Source organism: Bos taurus, chromosome 8, assembly GCF_002263795.3.
Source record: "Bos taurus isolate L1 Dominette 01449 registration number 42190680 breed Hereford chromosome 8, ARS-UCD2.0, whole genome shotgun sequence".
NCBI lineage: Eukaryota > Metazoa > Chordata > Mammalia > Artiodactyla > Bovidae > Bos > Bos taurus.
In genome coordinates, this window is record NC_037335.1 from 86,135,032 (window position 1) to 86,156,740 (window position 21,709).

General features: G+C 46.4%; 1 protein-coding gene across 3 annotated transcripts in view; it reads left to right on the plus strand.

Annotated features, from left to right (window-relative positions):
• Positions 1 to 6,491, plus strand: part of ROR2 (receptor tyrosine kinase like orphan receptor 2) — a 236,237-nt gene extending 229,746 nt beyond the window's left edge. Inside the window, exons 8-9 of one of the 3 annotated variants that reach the window (XR_001500898.3) lie at positions 2,456 to 2,658; positions 4,025 to 4,111. Coding sequence is in view for 2 of the 3 variants with exons in the window: in NM_001105464.2 (NP_001098934.2) it covers positions 2,456 to 2,658; positions 4,025 to 5,470 (1,649 nt within the window). In the remaining variant the exon portion in view is untranslated. 3 annotated transcript variants of the gene reach the window in all.
• Positions 6,492 to 21,709: the final 15,218 nt, after the last annotated feature.

Below are 21,709 nucleotides of genomic sequence, written 5' to 3' on the forward strand. Positions count from 1 at the left end.
GTTCATGGTAGCAAATTTTACAGACGTCGTTATCTCTGGGCTTGCCAGGTGGTTCAGTGGTAAAGAATCCGCCTGCCAACTCAGGAGCCACAGGGGATGTGGGTTCAGTTTCTGGGTTGGGAAGACCCCCTGGAGAAGGAAATGGCAACCCACTCCAGCATTCTTGCCTGGAGAATCCCATGGACAGAGGAGCCTGGCGGGCCACAGTCTCAAAGAATTGGACATGACTGAAGTGACTTAGCATACTTGCAAGATGTTTTTACAGTGAGCAGTTATTATTTTTGTAATTAAAATTTAATCAAGAGATAAAGAAATATGTATGTTCTTTCCTCTGGCAATGCCACAGGAATTTTACTTTGCAGAAATATTTGCACTGAAACAGGCAGAAATGCAAGGGTATTTGTTGCAGAATCACTTCTGAGAGCTAAATAAACAGGCAGTTGTTCACCAACAGGGGATGAGGCAGCAGTTCATCTGTGCCGAGGGACAGTGTGCAGTTCTTGATGAATGGCTGGCACTGTGTGTTCTTCAAGAAACATAGTCTGGTATATTGTGTTGTTGTTGCTTAGTTGCTAATTTGCGTTCAACTCTTTTGTGACCCCAGGACTGTAGCCCGCCAGGTTCCTCTGTCCATGATATTTCCCAGGCAAAAATACTGGAATGGGCTGCCATTTCCTCCTCCAGGCAATCTTCCCAACCCAGGGAACGAACTTGCATCTCCTGCATTGGCAGGCAGATTCTTTACCACTGAGCCACCAGGGAAGCCCTTCTGGTCTAGTTTATTATTCTAACCACAAAACCAGGAGCAGGAAAATATGGATGATATGATTCTATTTTAAATGAGCTCTATTTAAATTCTATTCTTAAAAACTGTATGAGCTGCTTCTTCTATTTCAAATTAGTTGAATATTGGTTTATTCATGAATATTATTTCATGTTCAACTTAAATATATACATCAAAAAATAAGTGAATACCAACCTGTTAGCGATGGTATGAAGTGAAAAGTGTGCATGCTCAGTTGTGTCTGACGTGACCCAGTGGACTGTAGTACCAGGCTCCTCTGCCCATGGAATTTTCCAGTCAAGAATATTAGAGTGGATTGCCATTTCCAAATTACCTATTAAGAATATTCAATTTTCTCTAATACTATAATTATTAATAAGCGTGTATTCTGTTAGTGATTTTTTAAAGATAATGATAAAATAAATGGATATACAAAACTATGGATAGTGCTCACATCTCATCTTGGCTTGAGGATCATGAAATTTCCCTCCTAGACCTTAATTAGGAAAAATGACCCAGAATCTCCACTGCTCCTGAGGCTTTGAGAACATCTGCCTCCAGAGTGGGACCAGGAGGGTTTTGTGGGTGGTTGTATTTGATTTTTATCTTCTTTTGGAGACAAGGGAACAAGACTGGGTTTGGGACAGTGCTGGTGATAGTGGTGATTTTTAGAACTGAATTAGCTCTTTAAGGGACCATGTGGACCAGAAACCACTTGTTTGCTTTCTGATGGAAAGCTCATTACCACTGGTTATAGGGAAGCCCAAGTTCCTGGGTAATTATTCACAAGGTTAAGATGAAAACTGCTGGGGGCATTCGGGGCGGGGCTTTGGAAAACATGCTTCCGCATCACAGAGAAGAAGCCTTAACTCTCCCTCAGAGGGCAGCACCGAGGTGCTTCAGCCTTGCGGCCCAATGCCCTCTGTGCTTTCTGTGAGTCCTGTAGGGGTAGACTGTGCGTTGCTCTTCACCATAGAGGGGAAAAAAGAGAGAGAGAGGGGAAAAAAAGAGAGAGAGTAAAGAAAAGAAAGAAAAACGTCCTGAAGCCTCAGTGTTTGTACATCTTACCTGTTGTTTTTCAAGAGTTTGTGTACCCCTGCTGCATATTGTTGGGTTAAACCCGTTGGCTGCCAGTGCTCTTTTAAATCATGTGCATTTTTAATGATTGCCTTTTAAGAATATATGTTCATTGTACAAACATGAGGAAAACCCTAAAATGTTGAATGAAGTCAAGGATCATGTCTAATCCCAATATCCAGTTCCTTTCACTGAGGATCAGCATGACACTTGTGTTTCATCAAGTTTAGTCAACTCATCAAGTTCAGTCAACTTGAAAAGGTCAGAGCATCCATGTCCAACAGGATTCAAGTTAGGAAGCACCGTGTTGGTGGTGACTGCTACTGTAAGACCTTTAGAGTCCGTTGTTTGTGCTCTGTGTTCTGAATTGCTCCCCTGGCAGGGAGTTCTAGGTCATGCCTCACATGGTGTGCATTTTGGGGTACACAATGTTTTTTGAGGTTTGGTTTGTAATTTTGTTCCTTCATGCAGCTTACATAACTATCTGCTAGTGCTTAAATATTTTAGTTGGAGGTGGGAGTGGGCTGGTGGAGAACTCTGAGTTGAAAAGGGCGGGTATTTTCAGAAAAACCATGGATGCCTTGCTGTTCACAGGTCCCCAGGACAGCAGCAGGATGGGAATTCTGTACATCTTGGTTCCAAGCATCGCCATTCCCCTTGTCATCGCGTGCCTTTTCTTCTTGGTCTGCATGTGCCGAAATAAACAGAAGGCTTCTGCCTCTACACCACAGCGGCGGCAGCTGATGGCCTCGCCCAGCCAGGATGTGGAAATGCCTCTTATCAACCAGCACAAGCAGGTCTCTGTGCCAGTATTTGTTTAAAGAGGCTGCTCCCCCAGGCTTAACCTCTACCTGGAGATTGGTTACCCCCAGTACTCACTTTCTTAATTTGCTTGATTCACAACACATGATTCTTTTAAACTGGCCTTCTTTTTGTCCTTTCTTCTCTAAAATATCCTGGGACATTTGCTTCCTTAGGAAATATATGGCAGGTGAGTTTGGAATTCACTGTTTTGCCTCGACAGAGACCTGCGCTATTATCACAGGCTGGGAATGGGCTTTCCTCATTCTGCAGTGCTTCAGCTGCCCCCTCAGGAGGACACACAAAAGAGGGGCTCAGATTGCCCCCACAACTAGAGGGTCGAATATGGCGCTTTTAAGGAATGAGGGCCTGTTTTCTGGTCAGTTTGGGGTTGGGCTGACTTTGTTTTGTTTTTCAGGGAAGAACAGAGCAACAGTCCTATAGAGGTGGTAGTAGGGACAGGTCACCCCTAACCTGGCTCCTAGGATGGTGAGAACGAACTGAAATGTGTAGCACAGGAGAAGGTTTCCCCAAGCTCACCCAGCCTCAGTGAAGGGGCGTTTACATTACTTGCAAGTTTTGGGGAAAAATCATTTCAATCTGGGCTTTGAAGTGGAGGAGGCTGGACTTATTCAGTTCTGTAGCCAGGCATCACTGAATTTTTGCAGGGGGTGGCAGGGTGGAAGGGGGTTTAGCAGGTGAGGACACAGATTCCCCTGGGTTCAGACAGCCTCTGAGGACAGGGCTGGGCACACAGAAGGGGCAGGAAGTTGTAGAGGCTGAGAGATGCAAGACTTGAATCAATTTCACCAGTGTGGTGCCTCTGTCACGTGGCATCTAATGAAGAGTCTAGTCAAGAGGAAGCAGCAAGACAGGCCCTTTGAGGTGCATCTGGAGAGCAGCTGGCCTGAACTCTAAAAATGACTCAGATCGTGGGAAGCACACCTCAGGGTTCAAGAGAAATAGACATCAGGGCCTTGCTGATGAGTAGAAGCGGCTGGGCCTGTTGGTGGGCACATAGCAGGGAGCAGCAGCCAAGGCCCTCAGTGGGGGACACAGCTGAGAGGGTATCCTGGGACAGCTGGAGCTCAGCGTGCACACACCCACCCTCACCCACACACTTTATGATGCTTTCTTGAGGTGGCGGCATTGTTTGCAGCCTGGTTGGGACCATTTGAAGGTTTCAGGCAGTCCCTGCACATTTAAGAGCAGAGAGCAGTGTGTGATGCAGGCTGAAACTGAGCCTGGTGGGCCAGGGCGTGGCTCTAGGAGCCCCCGCCCAACCCCTTCTCCAGCTGTCTGGCTCTGCCTTCTGGTGTCTTGGTGGCAGAAATGTTTCACTGGGGCTTTTCTTCTTGGCAGGCCAAACTCAAGGAGATCAGCTTGTCCACCGTGAGGTTCATGGAGGAGCTTGGGGAGGGCCGGTTCGGGAAGGTCTACAAAGGCCATCTGTTTGGCCCGGCGCCGGGTGAGCAGACCCAGGCCGTGGCCATCAAGACACTGAAGGACAAAGCGGAGGGTCCGCTCCGGGAGGAGTTCCGGCACGAGGCCCTGCTGCGGGCGCGGCTGCAGCACCCCAACATCGTCTGCCTGCTGGGGGTGGTGACCAAGGACCAACCCCTGAGCATGATCTTCAGCTATTGCCCACACGGTGACCTGCACGAGTTCCTGGTCATGCGCTCACCGCATTCGGACGTGGGCAGCACAGACGACGACCGCACAGTGAAGTCCGCCCTGGAGCCCCCAGACTTCGTGCATGTAGTGGCGCAGATCGCCGCGGGCATGGAGTACCTGTCCAGCCACCACGTGGTCCACAAAGACCTGGCCACCCGCAACGTCCTGGTGTATGACAAGCTGACGGTGAAGATCTCGGACTTGGGGCTCTTCCGCGAAGTGTACTCGGCAGACTACTACAAGCTGACGGGCAACGCGCTGCTCCCCATCCGCTGGATGTCCCCCGAGGCCATCATGTACGGCAAGTTTTCAGTGGATTCGGACATCTGGTCCTACGGTGTGGTCCTGTGGGAGGTGTTCAGCTATGGCCTGCAGCCCTACTGCGGCCACTCCAACCAGGACGTGGTGGAGATGGTCCGGAGCCGGCAGGTGCTGCCCTGCCCGGACGACTGCCCCGCCTGGGTGTATGCGCTGATGATCGAGTGCTGGCACGAGTTCCCCAGCCGCCGGCCTCGCTTCAAGGACATCCACAGCCGGCTGCGCGCCTGGGGCAACCTGTCCACCTACAACAGTTCGGCCCAGACCTCGGGCGCCAGCAACGCCACGCAGACCAGCTCACTGAGCACCAGCCCAGTCAGCAACGTCAGCAACGCCCGCTACGGGGGACCCAAGCAGAAGGCCCAGCCCTTCCCGCAGCCCCAGTTCATCCCCATGAAGGGCCAGATCAGACCCATGGTGCCCCCTCCCCAGCTCTACATCCCAGTCAACGGGTACCAGCCGGTGCCGGCCTATGGGGCCTACCTGCCCAACTTTTACCCGGTCCAGATCCCAATGCAGATGGCCCCGCAGCAGGTGCCTGCCCAGATGGTCCCCAAGCCCGGCTCCCATCACAGCGGCAGCGGCTCCACCAGCACGGGGTACGTCACCACAGCGCCTTCCAATACATCGGTGGCGGACAGGGCAGCCCTGCTCTCGGAGGGCACTGAGGATGCGCAGAATGTCCCGGAAGACATGGCCCAGAGCCCCGTGCAGGAAGCTGAGGAGGAGGAGGACGGCTCAGTCCCTGAGACCGAGCTGCTGGGAGACAACGACACTCTGCAGATGAGCGAGGCCGAGGTCCAGCTGGAAGCCTGAGGGCCATGGGGCCGTTGGGCACTGAGCGGACAGACACGGGCCTCAGGTGGAGGGCAGCCCAGGAACCGCTGAGCTGGAGGGCAGCCTCCCTGTGCCAGGTCCTCCTCTGCAGTCCTCTTGTGCACAGAGCTGCGCTGTGCCCACCTGTTTGGTTGGAGGGCCTTTTGGCCAATGGCTCCTGACCAGGCGAGGGTAGTAACCCCGCAGGACACGTGGTGACTCCCAGTGCCACCTACATTTCCCCGGAGGTTGACATCAGTGAGCAGCGCTTGTGCTTTGAAGGAAATTAGGTGACATCTTCTCTCCATACTGCCTATGGATTATGTCCAAACATTGGGAAAAAGCGGCCTGCGACAAGTTGGGACCTTGGGATTTGTGATGCCCAGCGGCTGGGCTGCAGGCTGAGGGTGGAGGAGGCTGCTTTGCTCTCTGCTGCCCTCACCTGCCAGTAACAGTCTCCCCTCACCCACCAAAGATGAATGGGAACAAGAAGTGGCCACCTGTCAGGGTCTGATGAGGAAGGGGCTCCTGCAATGGGAGTTCTGTATTAAAACGTTATGTGCCTTAAAAGAAACCCACATGATTTTGTATTCTTGTGAAATAATTTTTTAATTATCCTGCATGTGTATTTTGCCCAGTTTTCTGGAATTCAAGGGAAAGTGTTTTGGGGCCTTGGAATGTTACAGAGGAGGCAACATTGTACAGAGCACATTGTTATTTTTTTTTAGAATCCTGTACAGACCTTAAATGTAATTTATATGGTTTTTGTATGCCGTTTTCATTGAAGTATTTTGAGCTTAAAATGATGACTTCGTAATTTAACTGTTTACATTACCCACGTTGGGATACCACCAGATTGTATTCTGGTTTGCTTGTGTTTGTACCATATGTAAGCGAGGTCCGTTCATTTCAGAGCTCCTGTGACAGAAGGCCCACAAGTACACTGCATCTGACACGCGGGATAGAGTTCACTTGTAACTCCCACACCTGGTGTACCCAATAAAGCGAAAGAGAAGGTTCAGACGGCTCTGCAGGTCATGAGGATGTGAGGCAGTGGAGGTTGCTGGATGATGGAGACGCCGAATGGTGATGGTTTGGGCTGCAGTTGGGGCTTGTCCGGGAGCAGCAACTTCATCTGAACGTGGATATATTATACGTTGGCAGATAAATGATGGGAACAGGTTGCATTGCTTTTCTTGGTAAAGTCTGTAGCAGAGATTAACTGCAGATGAGATGAAGATGGTTTGGGGTATTAAACCTCTCTCCTCCTGAGGTCCCAAAGCCCCTGCCATTTTTAGACCTGGAGTCTGGCGCTTCCCCAGGCCTGGAGCAGGGCTGGAGGGAGAGACAGTGAAGGAGACTAGGCCTCCTTCACCACCTGCCCGAAGCTGCCTGCCTTCCATCGTTGGTCAGCAGCGCAGCCAGCCGAGTTTCGGTATACCTGGACCAGGGTACCCCTGTGGGGTCAGTGGCTCCAGGGCTTCCAGTCAGGGGAGGGGTTGGATGAGGCCTGGCGATGCTTCTGCTGTCCAGCTAATGGCCCCTGCTGCCCCTCTCCCCTAGGTAGGTCCCTTTTACCTTGGCGTGGCCTGGGTGGTTTTCCATGTTTAATGGAGTGGGTCCACAACCCTAGGTTAAGCAAGGCTCAGCTAGGAATTCACTTCACATCCATGAGCAGTGGGCCTTTATCATACATCAGAACATCCGATGGAGCTTGTTACAAAACAAGCACTGCCCTACTTGCTCCCAGGCAAGTCTGGGTGGGGCCAAGAAAGTGCATTTCTAACAAGGGTCCAAAGGGTCCTGATGCTGAAAGCCTCTTAAGTACAGCACCTGGGTCTCCCTGGCTCTCTGGCACCTCAGGCCATCGTGGACACCCCTTGCTCCTCTGTTAGCATGATGCTGCTGAGGGATATAGCCATGCACACAAACAAATAACATGTCTGAGTGTACATCCTGTGAATGTCTGGGAGCCCCCTGGAGCCTCTCTCCTGGCCAGTGTGGTCTGGATTGCATATTAGAAGAACCCAGGGCTACAGGGGGCTACTTCTCATTTCCACTGATCTGAAAGAGGAACTTCAGTTTATCTCTAATTTGGTACACCTGATGGTTTAACTGTTCCGTTGAGACCTAAGAATGAAAAATGGGAAATAGCCCTTTGGCTGCCCTGTCCGCAGACCTAGCCAGAGAGGCAAGCGGCTGCTTCAGTTTCCCGTCACTCAGCACCCAGACGTAAAGGCGGTGCTCGGGGCCATGGCCGGGACCACAGAGCGAGCAGCCAGGATTCTGCAGAAAGACACTTGGAGGGGTTTTTGGCAGAGTTGGGGAGGTTTTGATCTGGGGGATTTTTTGGCTCGAAATAAAATTTGTTTGTTACTGCATCTTTAGGAAGGTTATTGAGCCATTTATAGTTGGTGCAGTTGAACAAAAGTGACTTAATTGGGATGTTCCAGAACAGATTTTAGAGCTAAGCTGCCTAATTCAGATATATGTCACTCGTACTGTCCCACCTAGCCCCACGCCTGTTTACACCCACAAGAGGGAGATTTCCACACCAACTGAGTAAGGTCACATAAGTGTTCAGTTCAGTTCAGTTCAGTCGCTCAGTCGTGTCCAACTCTTTGCGACCCCATGAATCGCAGCATGCCAGGCCTCCCTGTCCATCACCAGCTCCCAGAGTTCACTCAAACTCATGTCCATCGAGTCAGTGATGCCATCCAGCCTACTCATCCTCTGTTGTCCCCTTCTTCTCCTGCCCCCAATCCCTCCCAGCATCAGGGTCTTTTCAAATGAGTCAACTTTTCACATGAGGTGGCCAAAGTACTGGAGTTTCAGCTTCAGCATCAGTCCTTCCAATGAACACCCAGGATTGATCTCCTTTAGGATGGACTGGTTGGATCTCCTTGCAGTCCAAGGGACTCTCAAGAGTCTTCTCCAACACCACAGTTCAAAAGCATCAATTCTTCTGCGCTCAAGCCATATAAAGCCACAATTACTTTGTACATGCATTTTTTTTTTTTTTTGTATACAGTACTTATTGAAACAGTCTGTCAGAGCAATGGCTAACTTTTCTGTGCTACCTTTAGGGTGCTTCACTCAATGTTACAGTTATATAACTCTTCCCACTAAATCAAGACAAACCTCTTGGGTCTCTCAACAGGGAAACATTTGTTTAAAAGTGTTCGCTTTGGAAGAATTCCACCTGTCAGTTCAGTATTGACAGCTGTTTTCAGTCAGTTTATGACTTTCTGATGGGAACTTAGAAAATCTTTTTTGAGATGAACTTTTCAGGAGAAGGCTGTATCAAAGTAAACTTGCGTCAGACGACTAGCTCGATACCTAGCGGCTGGAAATCAGTGTGGCCTTTCCAGGTCAGAACTGTTCCACCCCCACCTCCTGTTTTTCCTTCATCAGTCCCTAAAGTCGTAGTAGACACTACTGCTGGAGTCTCTAGCAGTAGAGACTTGAGTGGAGACTTCAGTGGAGTAGAGACTTGAGTGGAGACTTTAGTCCCTAAAGTAGTAGAGACTATAAGTGTTTCTTGGCCTGGGACTTCATGGGTGCTCAGAAATTAGCTTTTGAAATAAGAGTAATGCTTTATTTACGTGGAGGAGGCCTGAATTTAGACTACCTGACACCCTCACTGAGAAGAACATGAGCCTGACTGTCAGATCTATTTCTTTTTCAGTTTTATTTCATTCATTTAGTTATTCAATAGAGAAAACAAATAGCTAATATTGTAACTACAGCTAGTTCCTGTAGTTCAGAGTCACAGTGGAAATTTCCTCTCCTATCCCCAGCTACCCCCCTACAAAGTAATGACTACTATTGCTTCATTGTGGATCCTGTCAGCTTTTTAATGCATATATAAGAATGTATACAATGTGTTCTTATATTTATACCATTTTTTAAACATAAGAGGTACCTTCTCTACAAATGGTTTTCTGTTTACTTTTTTCACATAACTGCATCTTGGGGGTCTTGGCTTGTCAGTGGATGGTGGCTGGTCTGCTGGAGGAGTTCCTAGCAGTTGTCCTGCCCTGAGGCCCTAAGGGCAGGGGTTGTAAGGAGGCAGATGCCACTGCAGTGCCCCCCCCCCCGCCACGACCCCCGCGCGCGCGCAAATACACACACACACAGGCTTTGGAGTGCTGTGTGGGTGGAGCGAACGGAGAAGGACTGTGGCGGACACACTTGGCTCAGCTCTAATGTGTGTTTTTTTAAACAGACAGGACAAGTTAACATTTTTAATTCAGTAGTATTGTTTCTTCACTAATTTGTTCTGTTTATTCTTTTTCCCAGTCTGAAGTGCTGAGGTTTTAGTGAAAAATGTTGCCCAGATATAGAGACAGACTCAAAACCATCTTTTGTGCTTTGGAAGGCCTCAGGGAAGTATGCCAGTACCAAGGGAGGGATGGGGCCAATGACCACTTTTTTGGAACTCCAGAAGGGAAGTACAACACTCCCTCAACCTTACTGTTCCAGGATGGCAACTGCCCCCCCCAACACACACCCCTGCTCAGGATGGCAACAATACTCCCCTCCATAAAAATGAAAACTGCCCACCCCAGGATGACAGCACACCCCTCGCACCCCCCCCCCAGGTCATGACTGCATCCACTAGATGGCTAAGTTGAGGTGATATTAATGGTATTTCTCAGATCTAGATGGAAAGTGGGGAGACAGTGTCCAAACAGGTAAAGGAGAATTCAGGTGAGAGGCAGCCACACCCTCCCTGTGCTCTTGCCGCCCCCATTCATGTTTAACAGTTTCAAAGAATCATCTTATCAGATTGTTTTTTTTTTTGCTGAATTTTATATTTTGCTTGTCTCCTCACCATGGGGTCTTACCGAAAAACTACACTAAAGCCATCTCTTTGAGGGAAAACTAAACTAATAAGAATGTGAAATTGTGGAATTTTGTTAAGGAAATTCACCATTACTTTGAAATATGTGGACCCATGAAGTGTAGCCTGCTAGGCTACTCTGTCCATGGAATTTTCCAGGCAAGAATACTGGAGTGGGTTGCCTCCAGGGGGATCTTCCCAACCCAGGGATCGAACCCGAGTCTCTTACATTTCCTGCATTGGCAGGCAGATTCTTTACCACTAGAGCCACCTGGGAAACCCTTGAAATACACAGAATAATCCAAATTAGGCTACAGGAGCCCAAGGAAAAGACTGAAGAGACTAACAGGCAGATTGCCTGCAAGGTGGTTTTCATGTTCAAGAAGCATCCTCCTGCTAGATGACTTCCAGTCTCAATTTGCTACACAGCTTTTCCCACAAATAATGCAAAGGTGTACTTCAGCCATGGCACAAAGGTAGACATTAGCTGGTGTTTGAATGACTTACAGGATGGGGGATGGGAATAGCTGGAATTTCCAACCTGTAGATGAACCACCTGAAGGGCCAGCTACAGATGCTTCCACATCTGGCCATTATCTTGTTTCAGACTCTTATATGCTACACCCTCATGCTCCTAACCTGGGAAGATAGAGATCTTGAAATTTACTTTCATGAAATTCACTCATCCAAAGTATACAATTCAGTGATTTGTAGTAAATGTGTAAATATTGCAGCCTTCACCCCTATTTAATCTTACCACATTTTCATCACTTCCTCAGCCCCAGGCAATCTGGTCTGTTTTCTGTCTGAATGGATTTGCCTTTTCTGGACATTTCTTATAAGTGGAATTAAACAATATGTAGCATTTTGTTTCTGGCTTCTTTCACTTAGCAGAATGTTTTCAAGTTTCAACCAAGTTACATATGCATCAAAGCTCATTTTATTGCTGAATAGTATTCCATGGTATGTTTTGGTTATCCACTCATCCACTGATGGATATTTGGATTTTTTTAGTTTGGGGCTGTTATGAATAATGCTGCTATGAACATTGTGTATGTTTATATGTGGACATATGTTGCTTTTTCATTTCTCTTGGGTAGACTCCTAGCAGTGGAATTGCTGAGTCATATGGAAAAGTCATTGATGTTTTAAAGAAATTTCCAAACTGGTTTACACTCCCTCCTGCAATGAGTGAGGACTCCAGTTTCTCTACATACTCTCCAACATTTGTTATCATTGATTTGCTTTCATTAGAGCCATCCACTTTTAAGACTATCAGAAGAAAGCATTACTTACACGAAAAGATCAAGCTTGCAGACAAGTTCTGTGAGTTGTTCATCAAATCTCAACAAATGCCCTTCACTTCATTGTTCTTATAGTCATTCAACAAGTATTTCTTGAACATGTACTGTCAGCTGAATTCAGCACTGAATAAGATAGGAAACACTATCCCCACTTTTTCAGGAGAAAGTTTTTTAAACAAGAAAAACTGTAATAACAGGCAAAGTATTCCTTGGGTAGCAGTATTTGTTGTGCAATGACGAAGGAGGGCATGGCAACACACTCCCTTATTCTTGCCTAGAGAATCCCATGGACAGAGGAGCATGGCGGGTTTCAGTCCATAGGGTCACAAAGAGTCAGACACGACTGAAGTGACTTAGCAGGCACAATCGTACAATGCCTTGGTCACAGCCCAACTGTGTCAACTGATGAGCATCAAACAAGTCTCATTAGATTGGGTCCCAGGGTTTGCAACTGACAGTGGACAGAAATCCCTCCGTTATGGGCACACTGGCAGGGGTGCTGCCCACAGTCTTCTAGAGCTTGTGACTACAGGTGACTGGAGTGTTTCTTTGGAGACTCTGCATTTCCTGGATCCCAAAACAGGTTGGCAGGACTGTACCCTGGTGCTCAAGACTCCCTGGTCCTGCGTGTGAATGTGGATGGGAAAAAGTACACGTTCATTTTCACTAATCTCTAACTGAAATGTAGCATTTCCTCTTATTGTAAATGTAGGGAAAAAAGCCCAAAGATATATTTGGTGTACTCATGGCTGCTCATCAGTAAAAACTGATTCCTTTCACATCACATTGCAAATGCCGCATCACTAATCCAAGGAGACACCCATTATGGGACCCTGTTGCAAAACCTTGCTACTGAGTTAATAGAGAAGCCCATATATTACAACTCTGTTTTTTAAAAAGTATTTTGATAATTTCAATGTAGATGTTTTCTTTGTAATTTGATTGCCTTATTTTCTGTGTTAAAACCCTGCATTTGAAGAAGGGAGTGCAAAGGTCCCTTCCGTGGTGCAGAAAGGAGCCCATTTTTGTGGCTTCTCTTCTGAGACCACCCACCACATGGACCAGTGCCCCACTCCTCCCGGGATGCACTTCTTCCCTGGAGTCACGGGGGTCGGGTGGGGGAGGGATGCTGCCAGGAGACTGGGCCCTGGCACCCACACTCACTCACCAACACCCATCTTTCCCACCTGCAGCCGGGCCTCTCTGTCTGCTTTGGTCCAGATGAGATGGAGTGGCAGGTGGACGAATGCTGTGCTACCAACCTACTTTCTCAATCTGTTTCAAAGCTGCACATTGAGAAGACAGCAATGCAGAGAAGCAGGAACAATGTCTCACTAACCCAATAGGAGCACAAACTGGTTTTACTTTTTTTTTTTCCAGAGTAAACACCAATATTATTGCTTTTTCAAGTCTACAGGTGCTCACAGGCTCCTGCCACATAGTAACTGTTCTCTCTGGGCCCACACTTCCCTGGAGGGGACAGAGGGGACTCGGGCTCCTGCAGGCTCCATCTGCCAGGCTAGGGTCTCACCAGGGAGAACAACCTATCTTTTCCCTTTTTCTTTCCGAAAAATATTTAATTATTATCCCATAAGGGTAAAATTCTAGTTCCTTAAAACAGTTTTTTCCGTATGGATTTTCTTAGCATAAATAAATGTCACATTTCTTTCCATCAACTGAAAAAAGGAGCAGAACATATGAGAGTTAGAAGTTAACTATTATTTGGGGGAAAATGAGGATTATAGCCTGGGAGGCAGCATCTCAGATAGCCCTGAGAAACTGCTCCAAATTGGTAGGGGGGAGGTCAGTGTTACATATGATTTTAGTAAAGGGGGATACATGCAGTGAGCACAGAGTTTGGCAGAAGCTTGCTGCTTGTCAGGAGGGGCAGATGTCACCATTAATGATTTTAGTGCTTTTCTAGATACAAGGCGATGCAAGAACTGCACCATAAAACTGCTCATAAAGTCTCCTGAAAACATCTATTGAAAGACCTGTTCTTCCATTTTTTCCCCAGAGCACAGACTGCTTCATTCCTGATCTCCACTCTGAATTCCTTTTAGGGAGTGATAAAGTTTAGCAGCTGCAGTGGCTCATGATTTAACCCTTGTCAAGGTAGATGGCAAGTACCAATTTATACTTGGCGTTACCCACAAAATACAATCTACCATATTCACTTTATCCGAGATACAGTGATCTTCTAAGAGCTGGATTGGTTATGTAGGTCCTATAAATATGCACATTCATTGCACAGGTTGTGTTTTCTTAGTGTATTTTATTAACTTGATTATACCTTGGGGCATTTTTTGCTGAAATAACCTAGCATAAAAACCTGATATGTGCAAGAAAACTAGAGTGCTTATTAGAGAAGCTCTGCCTTTGCTATACTGCAATTAACACAATTATTTAGAATAGCAGTTATGGATTTAATTGTGGGCAAAACGCTCTGTTCCAAATGCAAGTATGCAAAGTTACTGATTGAGCCACAGAAATCACAAGGAGATATTTACTCTCCAAACCGATCCAAGGCAAGATCATTAGATTAATTTATTGACAAATGCTGGTGGAAGCCTGCGGTGTGCCTGCTGCAGAGAACCCGGTATACAAACCCGGCAACAAAGTACATTCTCTAATGTCTGCGATGCTCAGATCTCTGATGAAAACACAGCAGGGTGAAGGTTCCTCCGCAGGAGTGGGCAGTTAAGTGATCCGGTCTTTACTCATCAATCGTGCCTCTAAAAAAAATACTGTGACCAAGAATCATCTAAAAATGTTTGTATTCAGAGTTCCTTTTGTTGTAGCCAGTGATGGCTTTTTCACTAAATAGAAACAAAACCATGCCAGCAGAGCCACATACAGTCCCCTTATGCAAGAGAAAATAACAGAACTTGGAGAAATCCTGTCTCACTATTAAAAATTGCATCCCTATAAACAGTGTGAATTTCCAGTTCACAGGGTTAGGATCTCAGGATCATAGAGAGTGGGAGAAAGAAACTGGTGGTGAGTCTTGATTTTTATGGGGGCAAGAAGGCCATAGTCCCCACACGATTAGCTAGGAACGTGATTAGTGCAGGAACCTTATGACCTTGAAGCAGAGCTATAACACCCCCACCCCCACCACTGCTGCCGGCCAAAGCAGCTGAGCTGGGAGCAGGTTCCAGTCTGCGGGAACACCCAGCCTCTCTCAGACCTCAGCCCCCCAAACAGAAGTGCTGCAACTCTAACAAATGCCACTAGAGGCCACTAGAAAATGAATTCTAATTAGTTAATCCATTGAGATCTTTATATAGGTCTCTCTTTTTCTAATTTTAATTCACAGAGAAAAAGGCCAAGACTGCTGTTTGATGCACCAATTTAAACAGACCGCTCAGTCGTGTCTGATTCTTTGTGACCCCATGGACTGTAGTCCACCCAGGCTCCTCTGTCCACAGAATTCTCCAGGCAAGAATACTGGAGTGGGTTGCCATTCCCTTCTCCAGGGTATCTTCCGAACTCAGGGATTGAACCCTGGCCTCCTGCGTCGCAGGCAGATTCTTTACTGTCTGAGCCACCAGGGAAGCCCAATTTTAAAAAGGAGGGATATAAAGATAAACATAAATCAATGGAGAAAAGTATGCCCCGGTTGCCCTCATTCCAAACATGCAAAGGTAGGATCACAAGAGGTAAAGACCCACAGCAGGGGTTTTCTTCTGTTTTATTCAATGTTGTGTCCCCAACAGTGGGGTGGGGACTAGGTGACTTTTAGGCTTTGCTAGGCAGGATCATCAAATCTGGTGCTAGAATGGAATCACTATAGACAGTGGGGTGAAGATGACATTTCCCCTGCAATGCCCAGCATGGTCCTTGGGCATGAATGTAAGGTGATGAAGGACTTCTATTCCCATCGTGTCAGGACAGACTGGAGTGAGCATCCAGAGTGTTAATCTCATTTCTAACCTTTACTTAGAAGTCACTTAAGGATGTGTTCCAGCAAACAGGAGGAGGAAATCAAGAGAAAAGATGATGTGGGATCCAGGAAGGTAGTAAAAAGGCCTCCTAAAATTCCTTTCCCGAGTTTCATAATTCAAAGAGGCTGCTGTCTCTTTGCATCCCTCCCTCCCTTCTTTCCCCTTCCCATTAGCTTTGAGTCTCGAAGATGGCTTGATACCACACATGGGTGTGCACACACACTCACACACATGCATCTCTATTCACTTCTGGGAATGCAGTTCTTTGTTTTGTAACTGATTTTCTTTCTTCAAGTCCTCCTGGCAAATTTCTAGTGAGATTGTCCACCTCTAGACTTTTCTAGTACTAAGTACTTTCTAAATGGAAGTATAGTGGTGGTTTAGTGCCTATAGTGTCTGACTCCTGTGACCCCATGGACAGTAGCCTGCCAGGCTCCTCTATCCATGGGATTCTCCAGGCAAGAAGACTGGAGTGGGTTCCCATTCCCTTCTCCAGGGTATCTCCCCAACCCAGGAATCAAACCTTTGTCTCCTGCTTTGCAGGCAGATTCTTTACCAACTGAGCTACAGGGAAGCCCAGATGCAAGTGTAATGTTTCAGTAAACACTCTGATGCATTAAACTGTGACCGGCCACCGCTCCTATGTGATTGGCTGCTTCGCCATCCCCGACAGGGCTCCTGCTGAGCTACAATATCTGTCTGCTTTCCCGCTTTTCTCAGGGTCCACTTTCGTTTGCCTCTCCAATATGGTCTATTCTGATATCCTTCCGCTTTCCTCTACCCCATAGTGATTATCTTCTCACAATATCTATGCCTGTGGATGGAACCCAGGGGGAACAGAGTTTCACCAAAAGCCCCTCTCCTCTTGACTTGCAGTGCTGCCAAGTAATAAAGCTGTCACTCACAAGGTTCTGTGGCCAGGGGTCTTGGTCAAGGTCTCTATGAATTCAAAAGCACATAAATTGAACAAAGCCTAGGATAAATGCCATGGAATTAAAGTATAGAAAGTTTCAAGGTGGCCTCCCCACATCAAGGGAGAATCTCTATATTAGTTTTCGTTCCCGTTAAAAAGTAGATATATATATATAGTCTAAAGTCTATATTGATACTAGACATGGGGTGCTTATTGATTACTGGTGTTCCTTCAGAGGTTAACTCCTGAGTGACTTATGTTTCTAAAAGGCAGATGATCATCCAAACACAGCCAGGAGTGTCTACTCTGCTCCTCAGGCAGAGATCCTCAGCCCACTCAGTCCTCCCCACAAGAAGGTGAAGTGATTTGTCTAAGGTCAAAAAAATTGATTAAAAATAAAAAAAGATGGAGGTCACTGTGAATGCAAAATGTGCTCAGTCACTTCAGTTGTGTCCGACTCTTTGCAACCCCATGAAGAAGCTTGCCAGGCTTCTCCAGGCAAGAATGCTGGATTGGGTTGCCATTGCCTTCCTCCAGAAGATCTTCCCAACCCAAGAACTGAACCTGCCTCTCCTGCATCTACCATATTGTGGACAGATTCTTTACCGCTGAGCCACTGTGGGATTTAAGGCAAAAGAACTCAGAGAGAAGATGTGGTGAATCTTTACTGTAAGATTCGTGAAAAAGTCAGGAAAGCCACAGATGTTTACACACCAAGCATGGTGGATAAATACTCAGAGCAATAAATACCAGGAATAAATAGCCATTGTGGGAAAAGTAAATGTATCTTTTAGAACCTAAAAGAGTAAGTCAAAAACATAAGCAAACACAAGGCACTTTAGGAACACAATCCCAACTTGAGCTAACAGACTTGAAAATTTGTTCCTTATGCAGTGTGTAATCTTAGGGCACATTCCAATGATCAGTCAAGGTACTTCACAACAAAGTCAACCTGAATACAGCTCCCAAAGTAGAGACTGACAGACTCTATTCTCTGACAGTCTGATCACCATCTCAGAAAACTGAAGATGGCCATCTTCTTCTGATATCACAGACATTAAGAACTGACTTCCTTCATTTCTTCCCTGGTGAGAAAATCAGACTCACTGAGGCCTGGAATCCCACCATCCACACATCATTGATGTGTCCTGTGGGTGGAATGCCCATACCTGCCTTGTCAGTTGGCACCACCGTTTCACTGTTTATTGGTATTTCCACAACATGGAAGGAATTCAGAATAGGAGTCTAGCTTAGAAATATATATTTGGGAGCCAGTAACACATAGATGCACCCCAAGCTATGACACTGGAGATGTCATCAAAGGAGTGAGTGTAGATTAAAAATACAAGAGGCTGATGTGTTGGTTAAGGGTCCCAGAGAGGAGGAGGAGTGTTATGAAAGTGGGAGAAGGATTAGAAGCAAGATCTTTTACTGAAGCCCACCCAATCTCCCTAGTTTCCCACATGGTTCAGTGGGTAAAGAATCTGCCTGCAATGCAGGAGACACAGGAGACTCAGGTTAGATCCCTGGGTTGGGAAGATCCTCTGGAGGAAGGATGGCAACCCGTTCCAGTATTCTTGCCTGGAGAATCCCCATGGACAGAGGAGCCTGGCAGGCTACAGTCCATAGGGTCAAAGAGGCGAATACGCCTGAGCGAGTGAGCACGCACAAGCACGCATGCACCAGATCTCTCACTGAGTGCAGAACATGAGGCTGCTGCCAGAGGAGATCTCCAGGGATGCGTGGGTGGAGAGGCAGAACAAACTGGAAGGAGTAAAGGGCCAGGGTGTGATTAATTAATCCTTTAAAAAGGACTGTTGATGGAAACAAGCTGTATGCTACTCTGATTTTCTTTTTTCTTTTAATAATCTATTTTTCCTTTCTGTATGCTTCTAAGATATTTTTCTTCTAATTGACCAATTTCCTCGGGCTAAAGCCACATGTATTGGTTTGCTATAGCTGCCAACACAAAGAACCACAGTCTGGGCTGGTTTTCACCAAGAATTCATTTCCTAACAGTTCTGGAGGCTGGAAGTCTGAGATGGTGATGGTGACAGGGTTGGTTCATTCTGAGGGATGTGAGGGAAGGGTGTGTTCCAAGCCTGTCTCCATGGCTTGTAGGTGGCCACCTTCTCCCTGTGTGTTCACACCATCTTCCCTCTATTCATGTCTGTATCTGTGTCCAAAGATTCCTGTTTCGTGAGGACACAGTCATGCTGGACCACCCTACTTCCTATGACCTCGTCTTAAATAATTACAAATGCCGCAAACCTATTTCCAAATAAAGTCACATTCTGAGGTCCTTGGAGATAGGACTTTAACATACAAACTTGGAGGGGACTCAATTTAGCCCAGAACACTGAGCATGTGCCTTTTAAAAAGTAGGGCACATGGCAGAGTATTAATATCACTTAAGACAAATCGGTCCTGCCAGTTGCTGGTCTGACTCTTTATTCAGATGAGAGGATTTTTTTTCCTGTTTGCTGGAATAGCTCTTCTCCACATTTCCTTTTTCTTGTCAAATTACTTTCTTGTCACATGTTCCATCTCCTTGGTCCCATCCTCCAAGTCTCCTATTTCTCCTCATGATTTCCCTCTTTGTATTTTTGCTTTATGTTCTGAGACAGTCATTCCACTTGGTCTTTTATGGAAGATCTGAACAAATATGTGAACACTCATGTATTGAATTTTGAAAATCATGTCTTTACACATTCATTTTATGCTTTTGGCGAAGCTCCTTGAAAGTTCTTACCGGTGTGTGGATAACATTCTCACCCGACTCTTCCAGTTCTGTCTGCCCAAGTGGCAGGCATCAGTTTGGTGTGTTTGCTGCCTTGGTTTCTTCTCTCTGGTGACTGAGACCTTGGCAGTGAGTATCTTCCTTCTTCCCTCTTCTATGCCTCATGACTCCAGCTCATTGGCCATCAGGAAAAGCTGCAAGAAACTCTTAAGCAACAGCAAACCTGTGTGAGGTGAAAGGCAAACAAGTTTCTGGTCTCTGAGTGGCAGTCAACCAAGCTCTGCTATCTTCCCGGGGGAAAGAGTAACTCTGTCCCCACAACAGAGACAGGACCAATGTGGGTCTCCAAGAGACTCCCTGCCCAGCTGGATGGGCACCCCACAGAGATCCTCTGAAACTAGGCAGCTTCTAAGAAGTGACCTCTCCCACAGTGGTTTGTGGGTCCCTGCTGGCTGATCAATCAAGGACTGGTGAATGCTTGGTCTCTGCTCTAGTTCTCAAGGCAAGGCAAGACGCCTTTGCTCTTGGTTCTTTAGCAACCATACCACTTTGTATTTCCTTGTGGAGACACTGCTCCAGCCTGTGGCTTCAAATTCTACTAACTCTTTGTTCTTTTATATCCACTGTACAGGCAATTAGGAGGAAGATGTCAGATATACAAGCACAACCTGCCAGCTTCCTATCACTCTGCTTCCACATTATAGGGAAAAATTGTTGACAGTCTCCCTAGCATCCATTACCCACCACTCCTTCCTACTATCCCAGAGCTTCAGTGGTTCTAGGAGGGAAATCCATGTGGTTCTAGAGAAGTTGGCTCCACCGTTGGATTTAGGAGTGGAGCGAGTGACCTGGGTTAAGCAGTTACAGTGGGATTAGTTCGGGAATGGACAAATATTCTACACTACACCAACCAGCTTGCCAGAAAACCTGGGACAAAGACTCTGCTCTCACCCTCCCCAATGAATGTGATCAAAAATATGTGGAGCCCCAGGAACTGTTGGCAAGAATTTTGAGATCATGATAGAAACCATTTTAGGTTGAATCAGCAGTATGAAAACAGAGCTGAAAGCTCCAAAGACACAAGTTCTTGATGGCATTACTAAGCTCAGATCCATATTTTAACGTCCAGACTCATAAATTCTCTACTAATGAAGTGCCACTTCTGTAACACACATATGTATGGGTAACGTGTATATGTGTGGACAACATCTGAAGAAGTTTCTAGAGTACTGTCTTCCGTGTAATGCATAAAACAGAGGAATTCCATCTTTCTGTTGTGTTAATACCTCTGAGTTGCTTGTAAGGCCACATGACCAGTGGACTTTTCCGTCACTCCTGATAGAGATCTCGGAAGGAATTCAGACCCTCAGGGGGTCACACTCCTAGGCAATCCATCAGCAAATATTTAATTCCCAAGAAGCTTACTTTTATCTACAAAATGAGTCTATTTTTCTTACTACATAAGGCAGGGTAATGCAATCTTAAGGAATTGTGTCATGGATACTGTCATTCATTTATCTTTTATCCTTTCAGAACTCCCCAGCATTTCTTAACTTAGTTACGAAATGCAGCGTTGCAAACTTCTTAATTGTTGCGCAGTGTACCCAGTCTTCAGAACTGACATGGGGGAATCACTGTGATCAGGTAGATGAGACATCTTGAATTAGTTCTAGCTGTATTTTCTGAAATAAGGTGTATTTAATGGCGTGCTGCAATTCATGGGGTCACAAAGAGTCAGACACGACTGAGCGACTGAACTGAACTGAAGAAATAATTACTGTTTTTCCTTTTTTTAAGCTTGGAAATGAGATATGATGACCATGGTGACAGACAGGTCTAAGTTCTCCCCCGCCCCGCCCACCCCCGGCTGACCATGATCCCATTTACCGGTGTATACACCTCTGTATAGTACTCTCCACCTGGCAGGACCTCAGGCTTGCTTCAACTGATCCAGTCTGGCCAAAGTGGTGAGATGCTGCTCTGTAATGAGGTACATTGTTCAAGACCCTGTTGCTTGCAGACTTGCTCTAATCTCTCTCGCCATTGCTGGCTTTGAAGAAGTGATCTGCTGTGAGTCCTACAACTGCAAGGAAGCTTCCCCAAGCAAGCATCCGATGAGAATTCATCCCTGGTCACTATCCTGACTATAGCCTGTGACTCTAGGCAAAGACTCGACTCAGAGTGCCTGGACTCTTGACCCAGAAAAAACTGTGAGAGATAAATGTGTGTTGTCTTCAACCACCATACAGTATGTTTTGTAATGTAAGAAAGTAATGCACCAACTTACAGATTCTCTCTGAAAGTCGCTTCTCTGGCTGATGCATAAGTTGGTTGGAATATTCCAACCAATTCCATTGAGTTTGTATTTCTCCAGATAAGAGGTATGAGAATGTTTATAGTAACACTCTCTCAGCTTAGGAGTGGTTCTAAAATATATAGCATTTCTACTTTTCCTGCCTGCTTTCTACATGCTCTCAAAGTCAGAGCAC